General features: G+C 45.3%; 1 protein-coding gene across 1 annotated transcript in view; it reads right to left on the bottom strand.

Annotated features, from left to right (window-relative positions):
• CS (citrate synthase) overlaps nucleotides 1–18,952 on the bottom strand; it is a 52,290-nt gene extending 33,338 nt beyond the window's left edge. Inside the window, exon 1 of the mRNA XM_075336962.1 lies at nucleotides 18,739–18,952. Coding sequence (XP_075193077.1) covers nucleotides 18,739–18,789 — 51 coding nt within the window. The 5' untranslated portion in view covers nucleotides 18,790–18,952. The remainder of the gene's footprint in view (nucleotides 1–18,738) is intronic.
• Between the last annotated feature and the right edge of the window lie 712 nt (nucleotides 18,953–19,664).

The following is a 19,664-nucleotide window of genomic DNA, read 5'->3' as shown; positions in this document are numbered from 1 at the left end:
TGAAGGCAACACAGATTACCATGGGAAGGACCTGTATGTTTCACCCCGCACCATATATGAAACCAGAACACAACTTGTTAAACTCGCTACATACATATGCTGGAAATGGAGGCTGGGGGAGGCTGCAGAACAGCCAGCCAAAAAGGACAGAGAAAATACACCAATCTTCTGTCAGCGTCAATGTGACCAACGCCCCAAAGTATGGACAGTGCATAATCCATCTACCTGAACGACATGACGACACATACAGGTTACAGTCTATGGGGATGTTCACTTGTCCAAACCTGGACTGAGTGTCTGCAAAAGAGTCACAGATCAAACTCACTGAAATCAATCGGACTGAGAAAACAGTGGATTATGTCCTCGTTCAGATGACGGACTTTTCTTATATGGGAATAATGATCTGAGTGTTTATAGTCTTTTCTCAAGGTGTTAGAAAACTGGAGATAAAACTACCATTCAGTTTCACATGGAAAAATAAAGAGATTGTAAATTCTCTCTTATCATTAGTAATGTTAGTCACGGACAGCACACGCACGCCATCCAGGACTTGTATGGGTAACTGAACATGCTGTATATCATGTTTTTGTGGACCACTCAATCTGCAAAAAAAAAAAAAAAAAAAAAAAATCAGACGTGAACAGCCCCATAGACTATAAAAAGGATATGAATCTATCCATGGAAAACATAAAACGGGTACGTGATTCATGGATTTCTGAATGATGCCCAATGGATAGGAGAACCTCCTTTTTTTCCCCATACTAGAAAAATGGATGTCACACTGACAAATGGATATCAGAAAATGAGCCTTCAAGCACTTTGAGGCTACGGAGTTCTCATTTAAAAAAAAAAAAAAAAAAAAAAAAAAAAAAAAAAGTCATAGGCTTGAGATACCTGTATAAAAAAAAAAAAATATATATATACCGTATATTTCTTACCCTCCCTAGGTCCAGCGCAGGCTGCGCTTTTGCTCCGATCTATTAGTTTGCAGCGCTGATGTCAACGAACTGCCTGTGTAGATGGGACAAGCCACTGAGCTCGCTGATTGGCGGCAGCGCTGTTGAAGTGGTGTGAATGCTGAAGACAAATAGGAGCAACGTTTGAGATCTAACCCTGGACTCGAGGTATAAAACAGACTTCAGTAGGAACCTGATGTTTGGTCTTCGAACTAAACCCCAACTCAACAACCCCCTCCCCAAAAAAACACCCAGCAAAAAACACCCAAAAAAACAGGGCTTGGGTTCAGAGTTCAAATGCTTTATGTACGAACTTAACTCGCACGAGCATTGCTGTGCTCAGGTACGCTTGGTGTTCAGCTCAGCGAGAGCCTCTTGCAGTGTTTGAACGGCGCACACTGGGATAACAATAGCATGATCAGATGTAGTGTGCAACCAAACAAAAATAAAATCTGAAAATGCCCACACACCCTCCCCTGGAAGTGATCTGCTTATGATGGGGGGTGAGGAGACAAACTGCCAGTGTTTCCAAACCTTATTATGGAGGTTCAGTTTGTTTGCTGCCAGTGAACCGAATTCTCCAAAGGTTAGCTCATCTTAGGCTGCTTTCACACTACGTTTTTTTAACATGCGTCCTGAACGTTTTTTTTTAACGCAAAAACGGATCCAGTGCAAATGCGTTTTCATTTCAATGCATTTGCAATGGACTCGCGTCAACATGCGTTCACCTGCGTTTGCGTGCGTTATAGTGAGGCTCCAGCGACTTGCAGTTTTTTTTAACATTTTTCAAAAACTCTTGTAGCGTTTTTGAGCTGCGTCCAAATACTGCAAATTGCTGGATCCTGACTATACTGCATGCAAACGCATGTGAACGCTGGCATGCTGATAGACAGGATCCTGCTTGCTCTACTGAGCATGCCCAGAAACCAGCCTCGGGTGATCAGTCCCTCTCTCCCCCTCCCTCTCTGTCTCTCTCCCCCGCCGAGCTGCGGACACTCATAACCAAGCAAAGCGCTTCTCTTAGTTACCCGATGTTTACGTTGGTTACGTGTGCAGGGAGCAGGCAACCCGGCTCCTAGCAGCTGCAGATGCTCGTAACCAAGGTAAATATAGAGTATCCAAGCAAGTTACCCGATCTTTATCTTGGTTACGAGCCTCCGCAGCTGTCAGATGCCGGCTGCCAGTCTATCACGTTCAGTTCGACTGACTCCCGATCCCATGACTCCAATGCCCGCCCATAAACTTAAAGTGACAGGATCCTGCAAAATAACACATAAGTTTGCTTGCTTTTTTTGCTGTAAAAGCAGGATCCGCTTTTACAGCAAAAAACGTTCATGACGAATGTTAAAAAAACGTAGTGTTAAAGCAGCCTTAGTGGTGGTGTAGTATTTGACATTCCCCATGTCCAGCACAGGAGTACCCGCTGTTGCCCATCTCCGTCTGCAGAACAGATCAGAGCAACGGCAGTGACTCAGCGCTGGACCTAGGGAGGGTGGGAATTTTTTTTTTTTTTAACTTAATCGATACCACACCTTATAAAAAAGCCTGTTAAGTCTTTTTGCTGAGCCAACGTACTATTATGGTAAGCACAAAAGTTGTATCAGCATATCAGCCAAAATCTCACCGCATGTCCTCAACACGTCAGACTGTTACACTTGCAAGCTTCAAACGGAAGTTGAAAACTCACCTGTTCAGAAATGCCTATAATCTACAACAACCCCACTGCTTCACCACCACAGCTGCCAACCCAACACTGTGCGGAGCTGCCGCCCAACCTACACCCCACCTATTGTCTCCTCCCCAAAATCCTATAGAATGTAAGCCCGCAAGAGCAGGGCCCTCTTCCCTCTGTACCAGTCTGTCTACTGTAACTTGTATATGTATTCTTTATGTAACGACCTTCTCATGTACAGCACCATGGAATCAATAGTGCTCTATAAATAAATAATGTCCTGGAAATCACAACTCTACTTCAGCCCATACATTAGTTAATGCATTTATAGAACTATTTAGAGTTAATTGACACCGGTTGCTAGATGCCCCTGGAAGGTCATGTCCTAGTATAACATTTTTTTGATCACACACGACCGGCCAAAGTGAATATACCTTTAAAATAAACCTAAATTAGGCCAACGACAATTCTAACAGCACAGTGCCTCGTCACCTCGCAAGGAGCGGATACAGAGTACAAGAAATAGTACCTGAAACGCCACATGCTTTCCCTAGGAGTGGGGAAAAAAAAAACCCACCAAAACTGGATTAGTAAAAGCCAATCTGGTTTAATCCACTCTCGCCAGCACAGGACCAGGAGAACGGCGGCTTTGTCTGATCACACCCAAAGCTGCGACATACCCAGACACTGGTCATGTAACATACCAGCATGACGGAAATATGTAACACTGGGGCACGTTTTACTCTTTTGCATACATAACGCTAGTATTGAAGAAGCAGCAAGTACAGTAAATCACAGAGGCCACAGTCACTGTTGGAAGTCGGGATTATGTACCTGGATCAGTGCTTGGCCTCTTTCTGCCATTCTAGGATTAGTAGATGTATAACTTCTCTGCAGATATAACACTGCGTGACAGAAATCAGCACAGAGCAGTCAGCAACCAAGGAATGACCCCCGCAAGGACTACAGTACAGAGCCACCTCCATTTGGGCCTATGCACAGTAATATTATGGAGCGGTACTGAATGACATTGCATTCACAGAGCATATGTACTGGGTTTTCAGTATCATGTTCCGTGTGGCTTCCGTCGGGTGCCCCTGCAGTCTTTGTCCCGCTCCCCCGTGGCTGCTCGCACTGCAGTGTCAGCATCTGCCCATACTGCAGTGCAAGTGGCCGCGGGGATGATGAGCGTTGCCATCAGGAAATTAGTAAAGTTCATTACTTGTGGTGATGAAGTCCTGCACTACTTACGTTAGCACTTGTCACTGACCGCCACGTTCTCACATCACCTCTCACAGGCGGCCCGAGACTGACTAGCCGTGACGTCACGGACCGCTCGCGATACCTCGTTTGTGAACTCGGCGGTCATTTATCTCAGTGACCAGCGCTGACGTCAGGAGTGCAGCTGCTTCCATCTTCGCAGGTAATGTACCTAGCTAACCTCATGATGTCGGCACTCAAGCCCTGCAGCGACCTGGGTTGACCTCATGATGTTGGCTCAGGTCACAGCACTGCTCTCCCAGCCAATGGGGAACATTCTGTTCTTCATTGACTGGGACAGTGACTATGGTATGGATCGTCGTGGGACCCCCTTATTGGATTACGCCGGACCTGGATTTGATTTTTCTTTCCAATAAATTGGTGAAAGAAGGGAATGTTTTGGGGAGTCTTTTTTTCAAATAAAAGTTTTTCAGCAATTTTTTTTTTTTCTTTTTAGTATTATTACTGACTGGGTTAATCTTATGAGTATCTGATAGACACCATGACATCACTAACCCCAGAGCTTGATGCCAGGTGACATTACACAGCTAGTATCAACCCCATATATTACCCCATTTGCCACTGCACCAGGGAATCGGGAGGAGCTGGGGAAAAGCACCAGGATTGGTGCCACTTCTGGGGCGGCTGCGGCCTGCTATCTTTAGGCTGGGGAGGGTCCAAGAACCGTGGGACCTTCTAGTTTGAGGATACCAGATCACAGCTGTCCGCTTTACCTTGGCTGGTGATCCAATTTGGGGGGGGGGACCCCATGTTTGTTTTATATTTTTTATTTAATTTAAAATAACTGTGGGGTGCCCTGTTTTGGATTACCAGCCAAGGTGAAACTGCCAGCTGTGGTCTACAGCAGTCTGCTTTACCCTAGCTGGCTGCAAAGGATAAGGGAGACCGCACGTAGTTTTGTTTTTTTTAAATTATTTTTTGGCTAAATATAAGGCTAAGCACCGTTAAGTGCCACATGAAAGGCACTAAAGGGTGTTAGATTACAAAATGCTGGGGAGTGGGACATTATATATGTCTTTCTCATCTATTATCTCTATTCATCCCTCTAGCTATTCCTCTATTCATTCATTCCTTCCTCTCTATTTATAACTATCTATCTATATATCTATCCATCTGTTTATGTAGCTGCTTCCTTTTTTTGTGGGTCGCAAAAAAACCCCAAAAAACGGAAGGCGCACAGATGACACACGGTCCGTATACGGAACGGAAGTTACACTGATGCATCCGTGAAAAAACTGGACCGCTTTATGCGGACTACAAAAACGGGATGGTCGTGTGAATGTAGTCTAAGTGTGGAAGTGGGAGCGTGTAGCAATCAAGGTGTTTGTCTATTTGTTGGCTTTATGCCACAACAGTACAAGTACACCATGTTCCAAATTATTATGCAAATTATATATTTCTCTGATTTTCCTAAATGGTTGGTGCAAATGACAGTCAGTCTAACAAAAGTCATCACCCATTAGAGTATACATTAATTTAATTGAAGAAACCTCCCAATGATAACAGTATAATCTTCAAAAGTAAAAAAAAACCTCAAAATGCACTGTTCCAAATTATTAGGCACAGTAGACTTTCTAAACATTTTCTATGTTTTAAAGAACTGAAAATGCTCAATTGTGGAATTTTCAGCATTAGGTCACATTTACTGAAACAAAAAGCTATTTAAATCCAAAACATCCGAACAGGCCAAGTTACATGTTAAGGGCTAAGCCACACGGCGAGAAAATCGGTGCGAGTGGAGTGCGATTAAACATCGCATTCCCCTCGGACCAATTCTAGCCTGTGTGTCAGCACACATGGGCGATTATTTTCTCAGCCCTAATCGGACTGAGAAAACAATCGCAGCATGCTGCGATTGTAAGCTGAGTCTCTTTCTCTCGCACCCATTCAAGTGAATGGGGCGAGAGAAAAATCGCACTGCACTCGCGGTACACCGGTGTACTGCTAGTGCAGTGCGAGAATGGCAATAGCCGGCTACGCAGTAGAGAGGGAGAGAAATCCCTCCCTCCCCTCCTGAGTGCCGGCCCGCCCCCCGCAGCTGAGGTCTGCTCGCACGAACGGACCTCAGTTGCAAGGACACAGGCATGACACTCGGCTCTGCTGTACTGCCAGCACGAGCCGAGTCTCATGCAAGTGGATCGCAGTAGTGCCCGTGTGGCCCCAGCCTTACAGAGGAACCCTTCTTTGATATCACCTTCACAATTCTTGCATCCATTGAACTTGTGAGTTTTTGGAGAGTTTCTGCTTAAATTTCTTTGCATTGTGTCAGAATAGCCTCCCAGAGCTGTTTTGATGTGAACTGCCTCCCACCTTCATAAATCTTTTGCTTGATGATACTTCAAAGGTTCTCTATAGGGCTGAGGTCAGGGAAAGTTGGTGGCCACACCATGAGTTTATCTCCTTTTATGCCCATAGCAGCCAATGACAGAGAGGTATTCTTTGCAGCATGAGATGGTGCATTGTCATCCATGAAGATGATTTGCTCCTGAAGGCACATTTCTGCTTTTTGTACCATGGAAGAAAGTTGTCAGTCAGAAACTATATATACTTTGCAGAGGTCTTTTTCACACCTTCAGGAACCCTAAAGGGGCCTACCAGATATCTCCCCATGATTCCGGCCCAAAACATGACTCCTCCACCTCCTTGCTGACGTTGCAGCCTTGTTGGGAGATGGTAGCCATCCACTACTCCATCCATCTGGACCATCCAGGGTTGCTCGACACTCATCAGTAAACAAGACTGTTTGAAAATCAGTCTTCATATATGTCTGGGCCCACTGCAACGGTTTCTGCTTGTGAGCACTGGTTAGGGGTGGCTGAATAGTAGGTTTATGCACCACAGCAAGCCTTTGAAGGCTCCTACACCTTGAGGTATGAGGGACTCCAGAGGCATCAGCAGCTTCAAATATCTGTTTGCTGGCTTGTAATGGCTTTTTAGCAGCTGCGCCCTTAATCCGATGGACTTGCCTGGCAGAAACCTTCCTCATTCTGCCTTTATCAGCACGAAAACATGTGCTCTGAATCAGCCACAAATCTCTTCACAGTATGATGATCACGCTCAAGTTTTCGTGAAATATGTAATGTTTTCATCCCTTATCCAAGGCATTGCACTATTTGATGCTTTTCGGCAGCAGATCCTTTTTCTTTTCCATGTTACTTGAAAACTGTGGCCTGCTTAATATTGTGGAACATCCAGTTTTCCTTTTGGGCTCACCTAGCAAACTAAATACTACAGGTATCTGAGATTGATTTTAGTGATTCAAAGAACCTTGAGACACAATACCTTCGAGTTTCATTGAAGAAAAAAAAATTAATCGCTATGACACTTAAATCCAATTTGCAGAATTTGGAACATGGTGTAGAACCACCATAAATAAAATGTGGGGAACGCCGCCCTTCCCATTTTCAAGCATATGATTCCCAGGACACAGAACGAAATACAAATTAACATAGGGGGAAATCGAGCAGGTTGGACGCTTGGATGGGCTCGACTCAAGTACTGAGTATAATGGAAGTCAATGTGGAAGATTTTTCAGAAAAAGGCTTGAGTTTCTCATTGACTTCCATTATACTTGGTAATGGAATCAAGCCCGTCTGAATTGGTTGTTTCAAGTCGCTCATCACTAGTGCTGATCCATGGGAGGAAAACTTGTACATGTGAACACACCCATAAAAGGTGTTTATGGTTTTTCAGCCTCTCTCTTATTGTGCATATGGGCAGATTGTGCTAGAAAAATAATTCCCTCGCTACCAATTGGCTCCAGTGGGGCGATCTATAATTTTTTTTTATCGTATCTTAGAGAAATCAGCAGCTTTTTTTTCTCCTTCTGGACTAAATCACCCTCAATTCTTAATTCACAGGTAAAATCTGTGTTCAATGAAAAACAGATTTTATCTGTGAATTGATCATTTTGAAAATTAAAAGAGCAGAAGATTTTACTTGTTTTTTGCAATAAAGAGGTTTTCCAACACTATTTTTCTGTACATGGACACTTTATTTCCTACCGATCACCCACCACTTCTGTGACCCAATAGCCGAGTATCCCACCAGTGTTTCCCCTTTCAATTTTTTTCCTTATACTATTGATTTATGAAAGAAAAATGAGTTACTTTTAAGACAAATCTTCATTCTACAGGTTTTATTTCTGAATAAACTGAAAATAGAGATATATTGCAGATGTTAGACATTTAACAATTTACCAATGCAAACCTTGACCTCATAAAAGGCACGTGCCGGTCTAAAACCGCGCCTGTCATTTTACAGTTTTATCTTCCAAAGTACATTTTGTCACCACAACCTTTAGATATTTCACAACATCAAAGTAATGTTACAATTCCTAGATGATATTACACATTTACTTATCACTTAATATCTCCATATACTACGAGCAGGATATCCGCTCCCATATAAATAGCATATATATGTGGCAGTCACACTACCCATGTACCAATGTGGTAATATGACCATAGTGATTCCCATCTCAGCCCTTTAACATCTCCCTACACCTGCCATAGAAGGATGGCACAGGGGCAAGTCAAGTGTGGAAAGGGAAAGAGTGTGGGTCATGGGTACGTAGCCTATACGTTTGCGCCAGTGCCATGCTCGCCGCCGGTACAGACTGACCTCCTGATGGACTTCAGTAAAGTGGCACTGGTGGTGGTGCATGTGCATATTGAACTCTCACCTCAATTGCAAGCTAAAATCTCAATCTGTGCAGGCGCCGCCATTTTACTGAACACCTCTGGGAGGTCCATCTGTGTATGATCCACCACCATTTTTTTGAAAGTCATAGAAAGATCAATCTGCACAAGAGCCGCCAATGGCAAGGACATTGTGAAATTTCAAGCAGGAGATAGATACAACCACCAAAAGCAGGCAGAAGGGCCTGGGCAGGAGATGAAGACCATATTCACAGTATTGCCCCTAAAAATTGCAAATAAGCCTTTGTAGTGCCCACACTGTTGGAGACCTGCACCCGGTAAATTAAGCGGGATCTCCTCACTACAATAATGCCAAACATGTGGATGCTGTGATTTAGGGCACATTGTGAAGCTCAAAAGATAAGGGGGGATTTGGAGACCAGATTTCACTGGATTTATTATTAAGTGGGGGCAAAGGCATTTTTCCAAAGCCTATGCGCTACTAGTAACATGGAAAGCCTCCTAATATTTCCATTAACAGATGACGGACCCAAGTGGGAACTTGTGTTTTTGTGGGTTGAGTTGAATGCTATTTGGTGGCGATTTGGGTACAGCACATTTTGGATCAGTTCACATTTATCCTGCACTCTATGCTGAGCACTTAAATCTGGGTTTTCATCGACAGCTCTGAAATACGCGATTCACGTGAAACCCCCGACAGATCCAAGGAGGTAGCAGAGTTACTCCAGACTCTGACCTCTGTTCAGCGGTGCCCGTCTTTTCAAAAGTGAACAAAACTGTTGATGATCGCACTTAAAAAGAAGTGTAAAAAGACAGACACTGCCGCACCACAGACTAGACGGGAGTTCAAAGTGACTCCCTCTGCCTCATTAGTGAATTTACTATTGGGAATTTTGTCTGAATCACGAATTTCAGAGATTTACCCATAATCCTGTGTAAGAACTCCATATAGCGCGCAGGATAAATGTGAGCTGAGCCATACTGCGATTTTTTTGGAGACAGAATAAACATGATTAGCAGCAGTTAAAGAATTGGCTTTATTTTTTATGCCATTCACCTTCCGGTATAAGTGATTCGGCGGGCTTTACGCCTCAGGTCAGTAAGATTACAGTGATACCAGATTTATATATTTTTTTTTAGGTTTCGCTACCATCACTAAAAACGCTGTTTTACATCACCAGATGAAGACTTTTTTTTCTAGAAGAAAAACTAAAGTTTTTGCATTGCAGTATTCTAAGTTATATTTTTTTTTATTTTGTCAGTGATGGAGCTGTATGGTGTCTTGTTTAACAGGACAAGTTGTTTTCAGCAGTATCATTTTTATTAAAATACAACTTATTAATTGCGTTTTATTCCACTTTTTTGTCCGCTGCATGCTGAAAAACGTTTTTGCTACTTTATTTTAAGGTGTTCACTGAAGGGATTTACTAGTGTGACAGTTTTATAGATCAGGTGTAACAACAGACGTAGCAATACCAAATTGTTTTTATTTATTTTTACATAACTATTTATTGGAATAACTTTTTTGTTTTTTATTTTTTTTTTTTACATTTTTAACTTAGTCCCTTTAACTGCTCTGATCTCAGCTACACTGTATTGTAATGCTCAAGCATTGCAGTATACTAAAGCTGTCAGAGCAGCATTGTCAGAAGCTTCAGGAATCATGCTGTAGGCATGATCCCTGAAGCTTCCCGTAGTCTGGTTACGTCATGATGATCTCGGGTCACCATGGCGATGATTAGATCCTCGCAAGTACATCGTGGGGCAATAACTGGAGGGGAGAGGGTGCGTGAGCCCTCTCCCAATCCCATATGTGCTGCAATCGATCGCCTCATTTAGGGGGGTTAAACAGCCAGGGATGGCACGGGGCTTGTCCCTGGCTGTGAGAGCTAGGGCTCAGTTGTCATGAAAGGAGAGTCCCCGGCGTCAATCGCCAGGACATATCGGTACGTCCAAGGTCGTGAAGTGGTTAACATGCAAAATCGTAATGACAGGTGCTCTTCAAATATGATATCCATTTGCGTTTTTTTTTTAACAGATCCGTTTTCAGCAATTTCTTGATCCGTTTTCAACAGAGGATTACCAGACGTGAAAAGAACCTTTGAGAAGTCAAATAATCACCTTACTAGAAAAGCAAAAGCACAAAAGAATTTCCATAAGCAAAAAAAGTGACCATCACTTGACATCCACACGTATACATGTAGCTTTAAGTAGTGTTCCTAAAGCTGGGTTCACACTAAACGACAGCGACAACGACGTCGCTGTTACGTCACCATTTTCTGTGACGTAGCAGCGACCTTGTAAGTCGCTGTTATGATCGCTGCTTAGCTGTTAAACACAGCAGCCGAAGCAGCGATCATAACGACACGCGTCGCTGTTCTGCAACATGTGCAGAGAACAGGGAGCCACGCACACTGAGCGCTGGCTCCCTGCACTCCTAGCTACAGTACACATCGGGTTAATTACACGATGTGTACTGCAGCTACATGTGCAGAGAGCAGGAGCCGGCGCCTGGCAGCGTGAGAGCGGCGGAGGCTGGTAACTAAGGTAAATATCGGGTAACCACCTTGGTTACCCGATGTTTACCTTGGTTACAGCTTACCGCAGCTGCCAGATGCCGGCTCCTGCTCCCTGCTCGCTTCATTTCGTCGCTCTCTCGCTGTCACACACAGCGATCTGTGCGTCACAGCGGGAGAGCGACGACCAAAAAATGAATCTGGACATTCAGCAACGAGCGGCGACCTCACAGCAGGGGCCAGCTCGTTGCTGGATGTCACACACAGCGACGGGACAGAAAATGGTGACGTAGCAGCGACGTCGTTGTCGCTGTGTGTGACACCACCTTAACTTGAGCTCTCAAGCCATTAAAAAAATCTAATCAAGCCTAGGGGCACACTGGGGATAGTCACTGACAATTTAAGACAAGTGTACAATTGTACTACATAATTTGACAGATTCATATCGTACAGGAAATCCCTTAGAAAATGTGATATATAGCTAAATGTATATTGTGTAACTAGCATTACTAGCTCAGCATACCAGTGTCTTTACACTGCTTGGTAAAGTTTCTTAAGTCAAAGTGGTGACAAATGCAACAATTTATTCACACTCCCACTGACCTAGAAACCAAAGGCTTGTTACAAAAGCGACACCAGACAACACCCTTCCAAATGCAATGCACTTACTACCGTAGTTCAGAGAAAACTAGCAGACATGTCTAATCACTGAACGCTCAGAACATCAACTTCACATAGGTAATCTGCTCACAACGGCATCCCTCACCCTCCAGGTCATCCGAGCACAAAGAGGTTACATGGATTTACCAGAAATTACAGTGCAATCCCAATAATCCAGCATCCATACACCCGCACAACCAGACCTGTCTTAGGCTATGTGCGCACGTTGCGTACAAGCCCTGCAGAAATTTCTGCAGCGATCTGAAGAGCACATGTGCGCTTTAGATCGCTGCAGAAATGTCCGTAGTGAGCGCCGATTCCATGCGCTCTGCCTGCAGCTCCTGCCATAGACAGAGCAGGATCTGCCGGCAAAGCGCAGGAAAGAAGTGACATGTCACTTCTTTTTGCGCAGCGCTTCGGCAGTAGCCGAAGCGCTGCGCTCTTAAACGCCACGTGCGCACGGCCCCTGCACAGTCTCCATAGACTGTGCAGGGGACGCAGGACGCATGCAGTTACGCTGCGCTACAAAGCGCAGCGTAACTGCATGTTTTTACGCGACGTGCGCACATAGCCTTAGGCTGCTTTCACACTACGTTTTTTTTTCACGCAAAAACCGATCCAGTGCAAATGCGTTTTCATTTCAATGCATTTGCAATGGATTTGCGTCAACATGCGTTCACCTGCGTTTATAGTGAGGATCCAGCGACTTGCAATTTTTTAACTTTTTTCAAAAACGCTACTTGTAGCGTTTTTGAGCTGCGTCCAAATACTGCAAATTGCTGGATCCTCACTATACTGCACGCAAACACATGTGAACGCTGGCATGCTGATAGACAGGATCCTGCTTGCTCTACTGAGCATGCCCAGAGACCAGTCTCGCGTGATCAGTCTCTCTCTCTCCCCCACCTGAGAGCGGAGGACGCTCGTAACCAAGGTTAATATCGGGTAACCGCGGGTTTAGTTACCCGATGTTTACTTTGGTTACGTGTGCAGGCAGCCCTGCTCCTAGCAGCTGCAGACATTTGTAACCAAGGTAAATATCGGGTATCCAAGCAAGTTACCCAATGTTTACCTTGGTTACGAGCCTCCGCAGCTGGCAGATGTCGGCTCCCAGTCTTTCACGTTCAGTCGTTCAGTTCCCCTCACTCCCGATCACATGACTCCAATGCCCGCCCATAAACTTAAAGTGACAGGATCCTGCAAAATAACACATGCATTTGCATGCGTTTTTCTTTGCAAAAACAGGATCCGCTTTTGCAGCAAAAAAAGTTCATGACGCATGCTAAAAAAAAAACGTAGTGTGAAAGCAGCCTTACTGGGATGTAGGAGTTGCTAGAATTGTTCAGATTTCCACTGTGTCCCATTAACCAAACTTGTCCTTATTATGTTATACTTTTACCTAACACTGAGGAGAGCACGGTCACAACGTGCATACATGATCCTCAGTAACGTCACGTGCACCGGCATCATATGACCAGCGTCATCTGTTATCGCTCTCCGGAAAACATCACTATATATTGTGACCACATGAAATGTACGCAGCCAAGTTCCTCAATTACCAACACAACTGCTGCATTTCTGAGATCTGGATATAGGGACACCGGCTAAGTCTTGGGTATCACAGCTGATATTGCCCTGTGTTACATAACAAATGAGCCACATGACTCCCTTATCTAACATCCCAGTGATTGAACTGCGGCCTGACCTTAAGGGCCAAGGGCACATCAGTCACATACACTACTGCATCTGCTTCTGGTGGCGGCAGGTAATGAGGGGGGGGGGGAAATATGCGGCATAGCCGGTACGGCTGCGACAGCACTGTTCCTGCATACACAAAATACTCAATCTTGTTTTCTACCAAAATATATAGTATTGACAATAGTATAAAACACCAGTGCAAACCGCAAGAGGCTCCACTGTGATGTGCAGTTGTGTACTGTTACACCAATTTATATGGTCATTATACTGTCCTCTATGTCACTGCATTTGTCCTAAATTTGTCCTATTGGATGAGTCTATTAACCGACCACAGATATAGGATTAATCTGGAAAATAAAAGCATCAGAAAAGTCTTACTGAAAGCGAGTCTCCAGAAGGGGGGGGGGGGATTCTTTGATTTCAGGTAAACAAAACAATCAAGCAGGAGGCAGCAGCGCGGGGTGGTGAAAAGAGATTGGGGGGGGGGCAGAGGCTTCAGATCTACAAGAGATCACATATCCTAGTATGCTTTTTCTCAGAAGTTTGTTTTTCAGTGATAAAACTTTAAAAATGAAGAGGAATCAAAATAAATTATACTATTTAGCAGAAAAAGGATTAACTCGTCTGAACTTAATTAGGATTGGGGCACATGAGCGTAAGGCACCCAATGTGAGAGCATTGAGTGCGATATGCTAATGACCCTCAGCTCAGGCTCTGCTGCGAGCCATTATACTGTGATCTGATCCTGCGATTGGTCACAGCTGTGGATGAGAGGCAGGGATCTCTCAATTTCCTCGATTATCAGTTGATGCAATTATTGCACTGCACTCCGGTGTCATCTGAATGCAGTGCGATGTTTCACTCGCACCCATAGACTTGTATGGGTGCGAGTGAATACGGATCGGATTACACACGCAAATGCTTTCTCGGTCCGATTAATTGAAGATGGGAACAGCCTCAGAGTCACAGGGGTCCGAGTGGAATGCAAATTTTTATCGCATTCAACTCAGCCAATTTTACTCGCCCCGTGTGCTCTAGCCCTAAAGCATCAAATCCGATGAAAATTTTTGTCCAAATATAACAGCTGGCTTATATAAAAGGCCTTTAGTAAATAGGTTGTGAACATCTCCATGTCTGCTGAGAAAGGGAGACGCGTGAAAGTTTATCTGCAAATTAAAACATTAAATGGATAAATTAAGTCTATTATTTGCTAGCAACCATGTCAGGCTGGGGATAGTCTGACCAGAGGACCCTACAAAGGGGCTATTGACATGAAACATCAATCATCATCACTACTACGCTCAGAACGTCTACTCTCTACAATTTGTCTATTACAATACTGGATATTTCCTGGTTACTGAGGGCTGTGTATAATCGTCACAGAGGTCATCCATATTTGTGATCAGAGGATATCCCTGACCCATCTACTACTGCACCATTGCATCACATCACCAGTGACAGCTCCGAAGGGCCATGACGTCTGCACAGCACTGCGGTGCATTTTACATAAGCTGGCAGTGCTCCAAACTCACCCTCCACCTATTTTCTGACATTGCAGCACAAGTCTTGTGCATTACAATCTATTCTAGAAGAGGGTCACAATTATCTATGAACCAGTTAAGATCTCAACAGCCACTTTCAAGCGCTGCTTCCCTATGAAATGCATCTGCTTGGATGCATGTGATCCAGAAGAGGATCCCATCTGGGGCTCTGTGTCAAGGTCTAGCAGCTTTATTTTCACTCTGTAGGACAAATATATATAAACTTTTTATATATCTGGCTCTTTGTGCCATCACCTAGCAAGATTGATTTACTTTGTGCAAATCTGTACCAACCACCTTGGTACTGCCCATCCCCCCCCGCCACACCTAAAATGACTCTTCCTGTTAGGCATTTGCAGGAGAGTGACCTCTGTTGGTTCTGCGGCATGGGTGAGAGCAGAGGAATGGGCATGATCCCATAAAGCTCTGCATTAGTAGGGCACATTATAAATCTACAATGAATGCATCGAATAAGCAACAAAAAGGGTGAAATCCACACTGACAAGCTGCATTATAATGACCATGCTGACGATCTGAGATCTGCACCGCACTTTCATTTTCATGCAGAACCTTTTCCTCAATGTGTGAACGGTATTTTTAAAGACTAGTCACCTGTATTGTACTGTAAATTGCTGCAGTGTGCAATTTGCAATGTGTGAACTTGGCCTAACAGTCACAGTAGTCATTTTTTTTATGATCAGAATAAATAATGTTAATGCAAAACCTAAGATATCAGCAAGATTGTGGTAAGACTCCAATACTTCCTTTAAGATTGCTGTACAGAGTGTGGGACTGATCAGACCCAGTGGCATCAAACCTGACAGCTGGAGACCAGCCGCCTCCGCCCAGGAACACACTGGACTCTTCTGCCAGAACATGGGCAGCTCAGGATATTACATGTCAGTATTTATAACCTATGCGGTGCCCAGCTGTGGACATGCATCATGTGCTGACCATCGCCATCTTATAGGGTAACCTGTAGGACACTATACCCTGAGAAAGGTCGCCCGCAGGCTTCTACTTCACCTTTACACAAAGGTGACCGGCGCTACAAAAACGACCAATGTGCGATCTCAGCAAATCGTATCTGCGATCTGGCGTGTCACAGCTTATGAGATCGCTAGCGATATCGTTGTGTGTAAAGCAGCCTTAAGTCTATGGAGTCAAATACAAGCTGCAGTAATGCAAATACTTTCTCGAGGATTCAATGTTCTCGCCTAAACCAAAAGCAGATGGAGAAACCCTCAGCAGTCTAGAAAAATTACAATTTGTCGTTATGGTTTGGTTAATCATTAGAAGGCGTGCATTGCTCAGGACTCTTCGCTTTATCTGTACGGCGAGCAGAGACTCCACTGTCAAAGTGCAAGGAGTAATCTGACTAATCAAGTGATGTCTGACCTGCGGAGGAATCACATGTAACCGCTCTGTTGAACTGTCTCCACAACGTAACATTAATGAGTGCAGATTAACCATTACATTGCCGTACTGACTATATATCCTGCAGAGAGTGGGCAGTGCCCAATCCTCCCAACTGCCCAGGTGCATACTTGGGTACAGAGAGCAGGCAAATGTTGCCAGATACTCATCTCTCTTCTTAGTGTACCCAACCCATGCAGCCCAATCCTCCATTACTCCCCAACATCTGCTATCAGGAGAAAATCAGGACACACACACACACACTATGTCTTGCTGCAATCAGCTTCTCCAGGGGCCATGTGTCTGATGTGACCAGATTTAGGCTACGTACCAATCCTAAGGGCAAGGTCCACTAATAGAAAACTAACCCCATCCTCTGAAGTGTACCCGTCACATACCCATAATAAAGCGAGGCTTCACCCCAAAAGTAAATCTGAACTAAGTAGAAAGTCAGAGGACTAATAAGATATTGCCACTATAGGACCTCCAGCTGCAGTGTAGTCCTCCACGGCTGTTACCGTCCTATTCACTATACAACCCCAGAACTTGCTGCACAGTTCCGCCCTCAGCTGTCATAGCACGTGCTGTCTGTACTGACTCCTCGGCCGTGGGTTCACACAGACACCGTCAGTGCAACAGCACAATTATCCCGCTCCTGTCTGTTGTGACTGCTCGCTGCCTAGATTCAGAGGTGAAGCGAGCGAGGCATAACTGGGGTAGAAGGCTGCAGAGTGCGCTAATTACTACACTGAATAGGGGCCATTTTACAAGAATGGCAGGGAGATCTGGACCACAGGCTTCATTTATAGGGCCCAGTCCTCTACACGACTATCTTAGATTAGAAGGGTTCCTGGGGAAGGGGGATGGGGCAGACTTCCGTTGGGAGCAACTTAACCTTCATTTTATTTTAAAAGCGATTTGCAAACTTCTTATTGCACCAATAGCAATCAATTTATTTAGGGATTTGTCTTCATTTGTGTAAAAAGAAAAATTCCCCAGATTATTTTCTGGTCTTCAGCTGCATGGATATCGGAGCGTACTCCTCTGGAGTACAGATGATGGCAGTGATGGGTCAGCATCTGTGTCCGCCTCTGAGTGTTGTGCTTATCAGAACAATCTCCTGCAGCAGCTTATCCCAGAGATAGTGTGACACAGGGCTGACCCATCACTGCCATCATCTGTACTCCGGACGAGTACGCTCTGATATCAATGCACCTGATAGGGAAAAACAGAGTTTTTCTGTAAACTACAGGGAACCAACCAGCAGGTGTTTGCCCTGTAAACGTGAGTCAGTGCCATAATGGTGATAGCATGCTGATTAATATGATCTTTCAGTTGTGAAATCTGAGGCTTGATTGCAGAATAACCCTTTTCAAACCTTCAGAAATGATGTAATTTGGGCACAGGCTTGACCATCGGAAGCAGGGAGGGGGGGGCTTTGTGGGTTGTGTCTTCTGTAATGATTCCTCCTCCTGCCTCGCCTCCTTTTCTTCATGTAAATTTCGTGCCACCTCCATTACCGCTGTTGGCGGCGTATGTGCATTGCTATTGTGACGTTGTCTTCAGTAGAATGGCGACGGAATTAGTGCATGAGCGTACTGCAATCTCAGGCACCATTTTACCGAGGACACTGTGGAGATGACTGAGCGGTAGTGGCGCATGCGCTGATGAATACATATATAGATTTTTTTCAATCTGCACATGCACCACCGCACATATTTGTTTTCACAGTGTCTTCAATAAAATGGCACCGGAGATAGAGATACGCGCATGCGTTGATTCCTTCGCCATTTTACTGAAGACAGCGTCACAATACCACTGCGCATGCGCCACCAACAGCAGTAATGGAGGTGGCACGAAATGTACTTGAAGAAAAGGAGGTGAGGCAGGAGGAATCAGAGGACCGAGCCACAAAATATCACCCCGATGCTTCAGCCTGGGCACAGATTCAACCCTCGGATTCACAAGGTGTCTTCTGATCAGCTCCTAGCGCCATTATGGCACTGCCTTTAGTTTATGGGGCAAAAACCTGCCGGTTGGTTCCTTTAAGACAGACCCCCAATAAGGCGATGACAGCGGCGTTCCTCTATACTCTGTCCCCTCCGGTCCGGGCCCCATATGACTCCATTACAGGGGACCTCCCTGTTCCGGGGCTGTATGATCCTGGCGACCCCCGGTGTGGGGACAGCCGGGCACGCGGGGGCTTCTGGGAAGTGACCGGCTCCCGCTGTTATGAGAGGAGGGCGGCAGTGACCCCGGTGTAACGCCGCAGACTGCGGAGACACCTGGCAGAGTTACTATGTGGGCTTATGGCGGCTGCAGCACTTGGATACTCACCTTGGCCCCGAGAATGCGGGCGCACAGGCGTCCGGCGGTGATGAGAGACATTGCGAGGGCGGCTGGAGCTCGGAGTTTCACCAGGGAGGGCGGAGGCCGTGTCTGGGCCGGAGCGGCAGAGTCTGACAGGGACCGGCAAGCTGAAGGCGCCTGAAAGGCCGGAGCCGGGACAAGGTTGAAAAGGAGGATTTTTACCCCGCCCACTGTCTAATGACGTCAGTAGTGTCGGCACGCAGACGTATGGCCGCCATCTTACGAAGGGCAGGATAATGACCTTCCTTATTCATTACTTAGGGTCGTTCCTTTAGTAATGGACGCATGCGCAGATGTATAATGTAGGGCGCCGCGGACCCTTATAACACTGTACGAGCTGCTGGTTAGGACTGCAGCAGTCTGTCATGTCGTGCTGGTTATAGCACTCTGGCTATTACCGAATTACAATCTTTCATGTAACAAACACGTCAGGACATCTCAGGTGACTAGTACCGGTCACAGCCGCCTCCTCCTACTCATATCCCGCGCTGTGTCAGCTCGGACGCGCGACTCGGCGTCGACTTCTGATTGGCTATGAGGCTGCCAGCGGAGGCGAAGGAGGGGGGGTGCTGAGAGGCAGCGGGGCTGTCCAGCTCTGCGCAGGCGCACTGGCTCCAGTAGTCTGTACTCTGCAACTGCGGTACATCCTGACTCCTGCCCACTCACCTTACTTCTTTCTAGTTACTTTTTTTTTAGTTATTTAGTTACTAATCTGTCTCCAAGGCAACCTGGCACATTAAAAACCGCTATTAAAGTGAACCTGTCAGGTGTAATATGCACCTGGAATCACGAGCAGTTCTGGGTGCACATTGCTAATCCCTGCCTAACCATCCCTGTATATGTAGCGCCCCTGAAGCCATCAGGAGCTACAAGGTACTGCATCCTATCAAAGA

The sequence above is a fragment of the Anomaloglossus baeobatrachus genome, chromosome 2, assembly GCF_048569485.1.
Source record: "Anomaloglossus baeobatrachus isolate aAnoBae1 chromosome 2, aAnoBae1.hap1, whole genome shotgun sequence".
NCBI classification, from domain to species: Eukaryota; Metazoa; Chordata; class Amphibia; order Anura; family Aromobatidae; genus Anomaloglossus; species Anomaloglossus baeobatrachus.
This window is presented reverse-complemented; position numbering and strand designations above follow the sequence as displayed.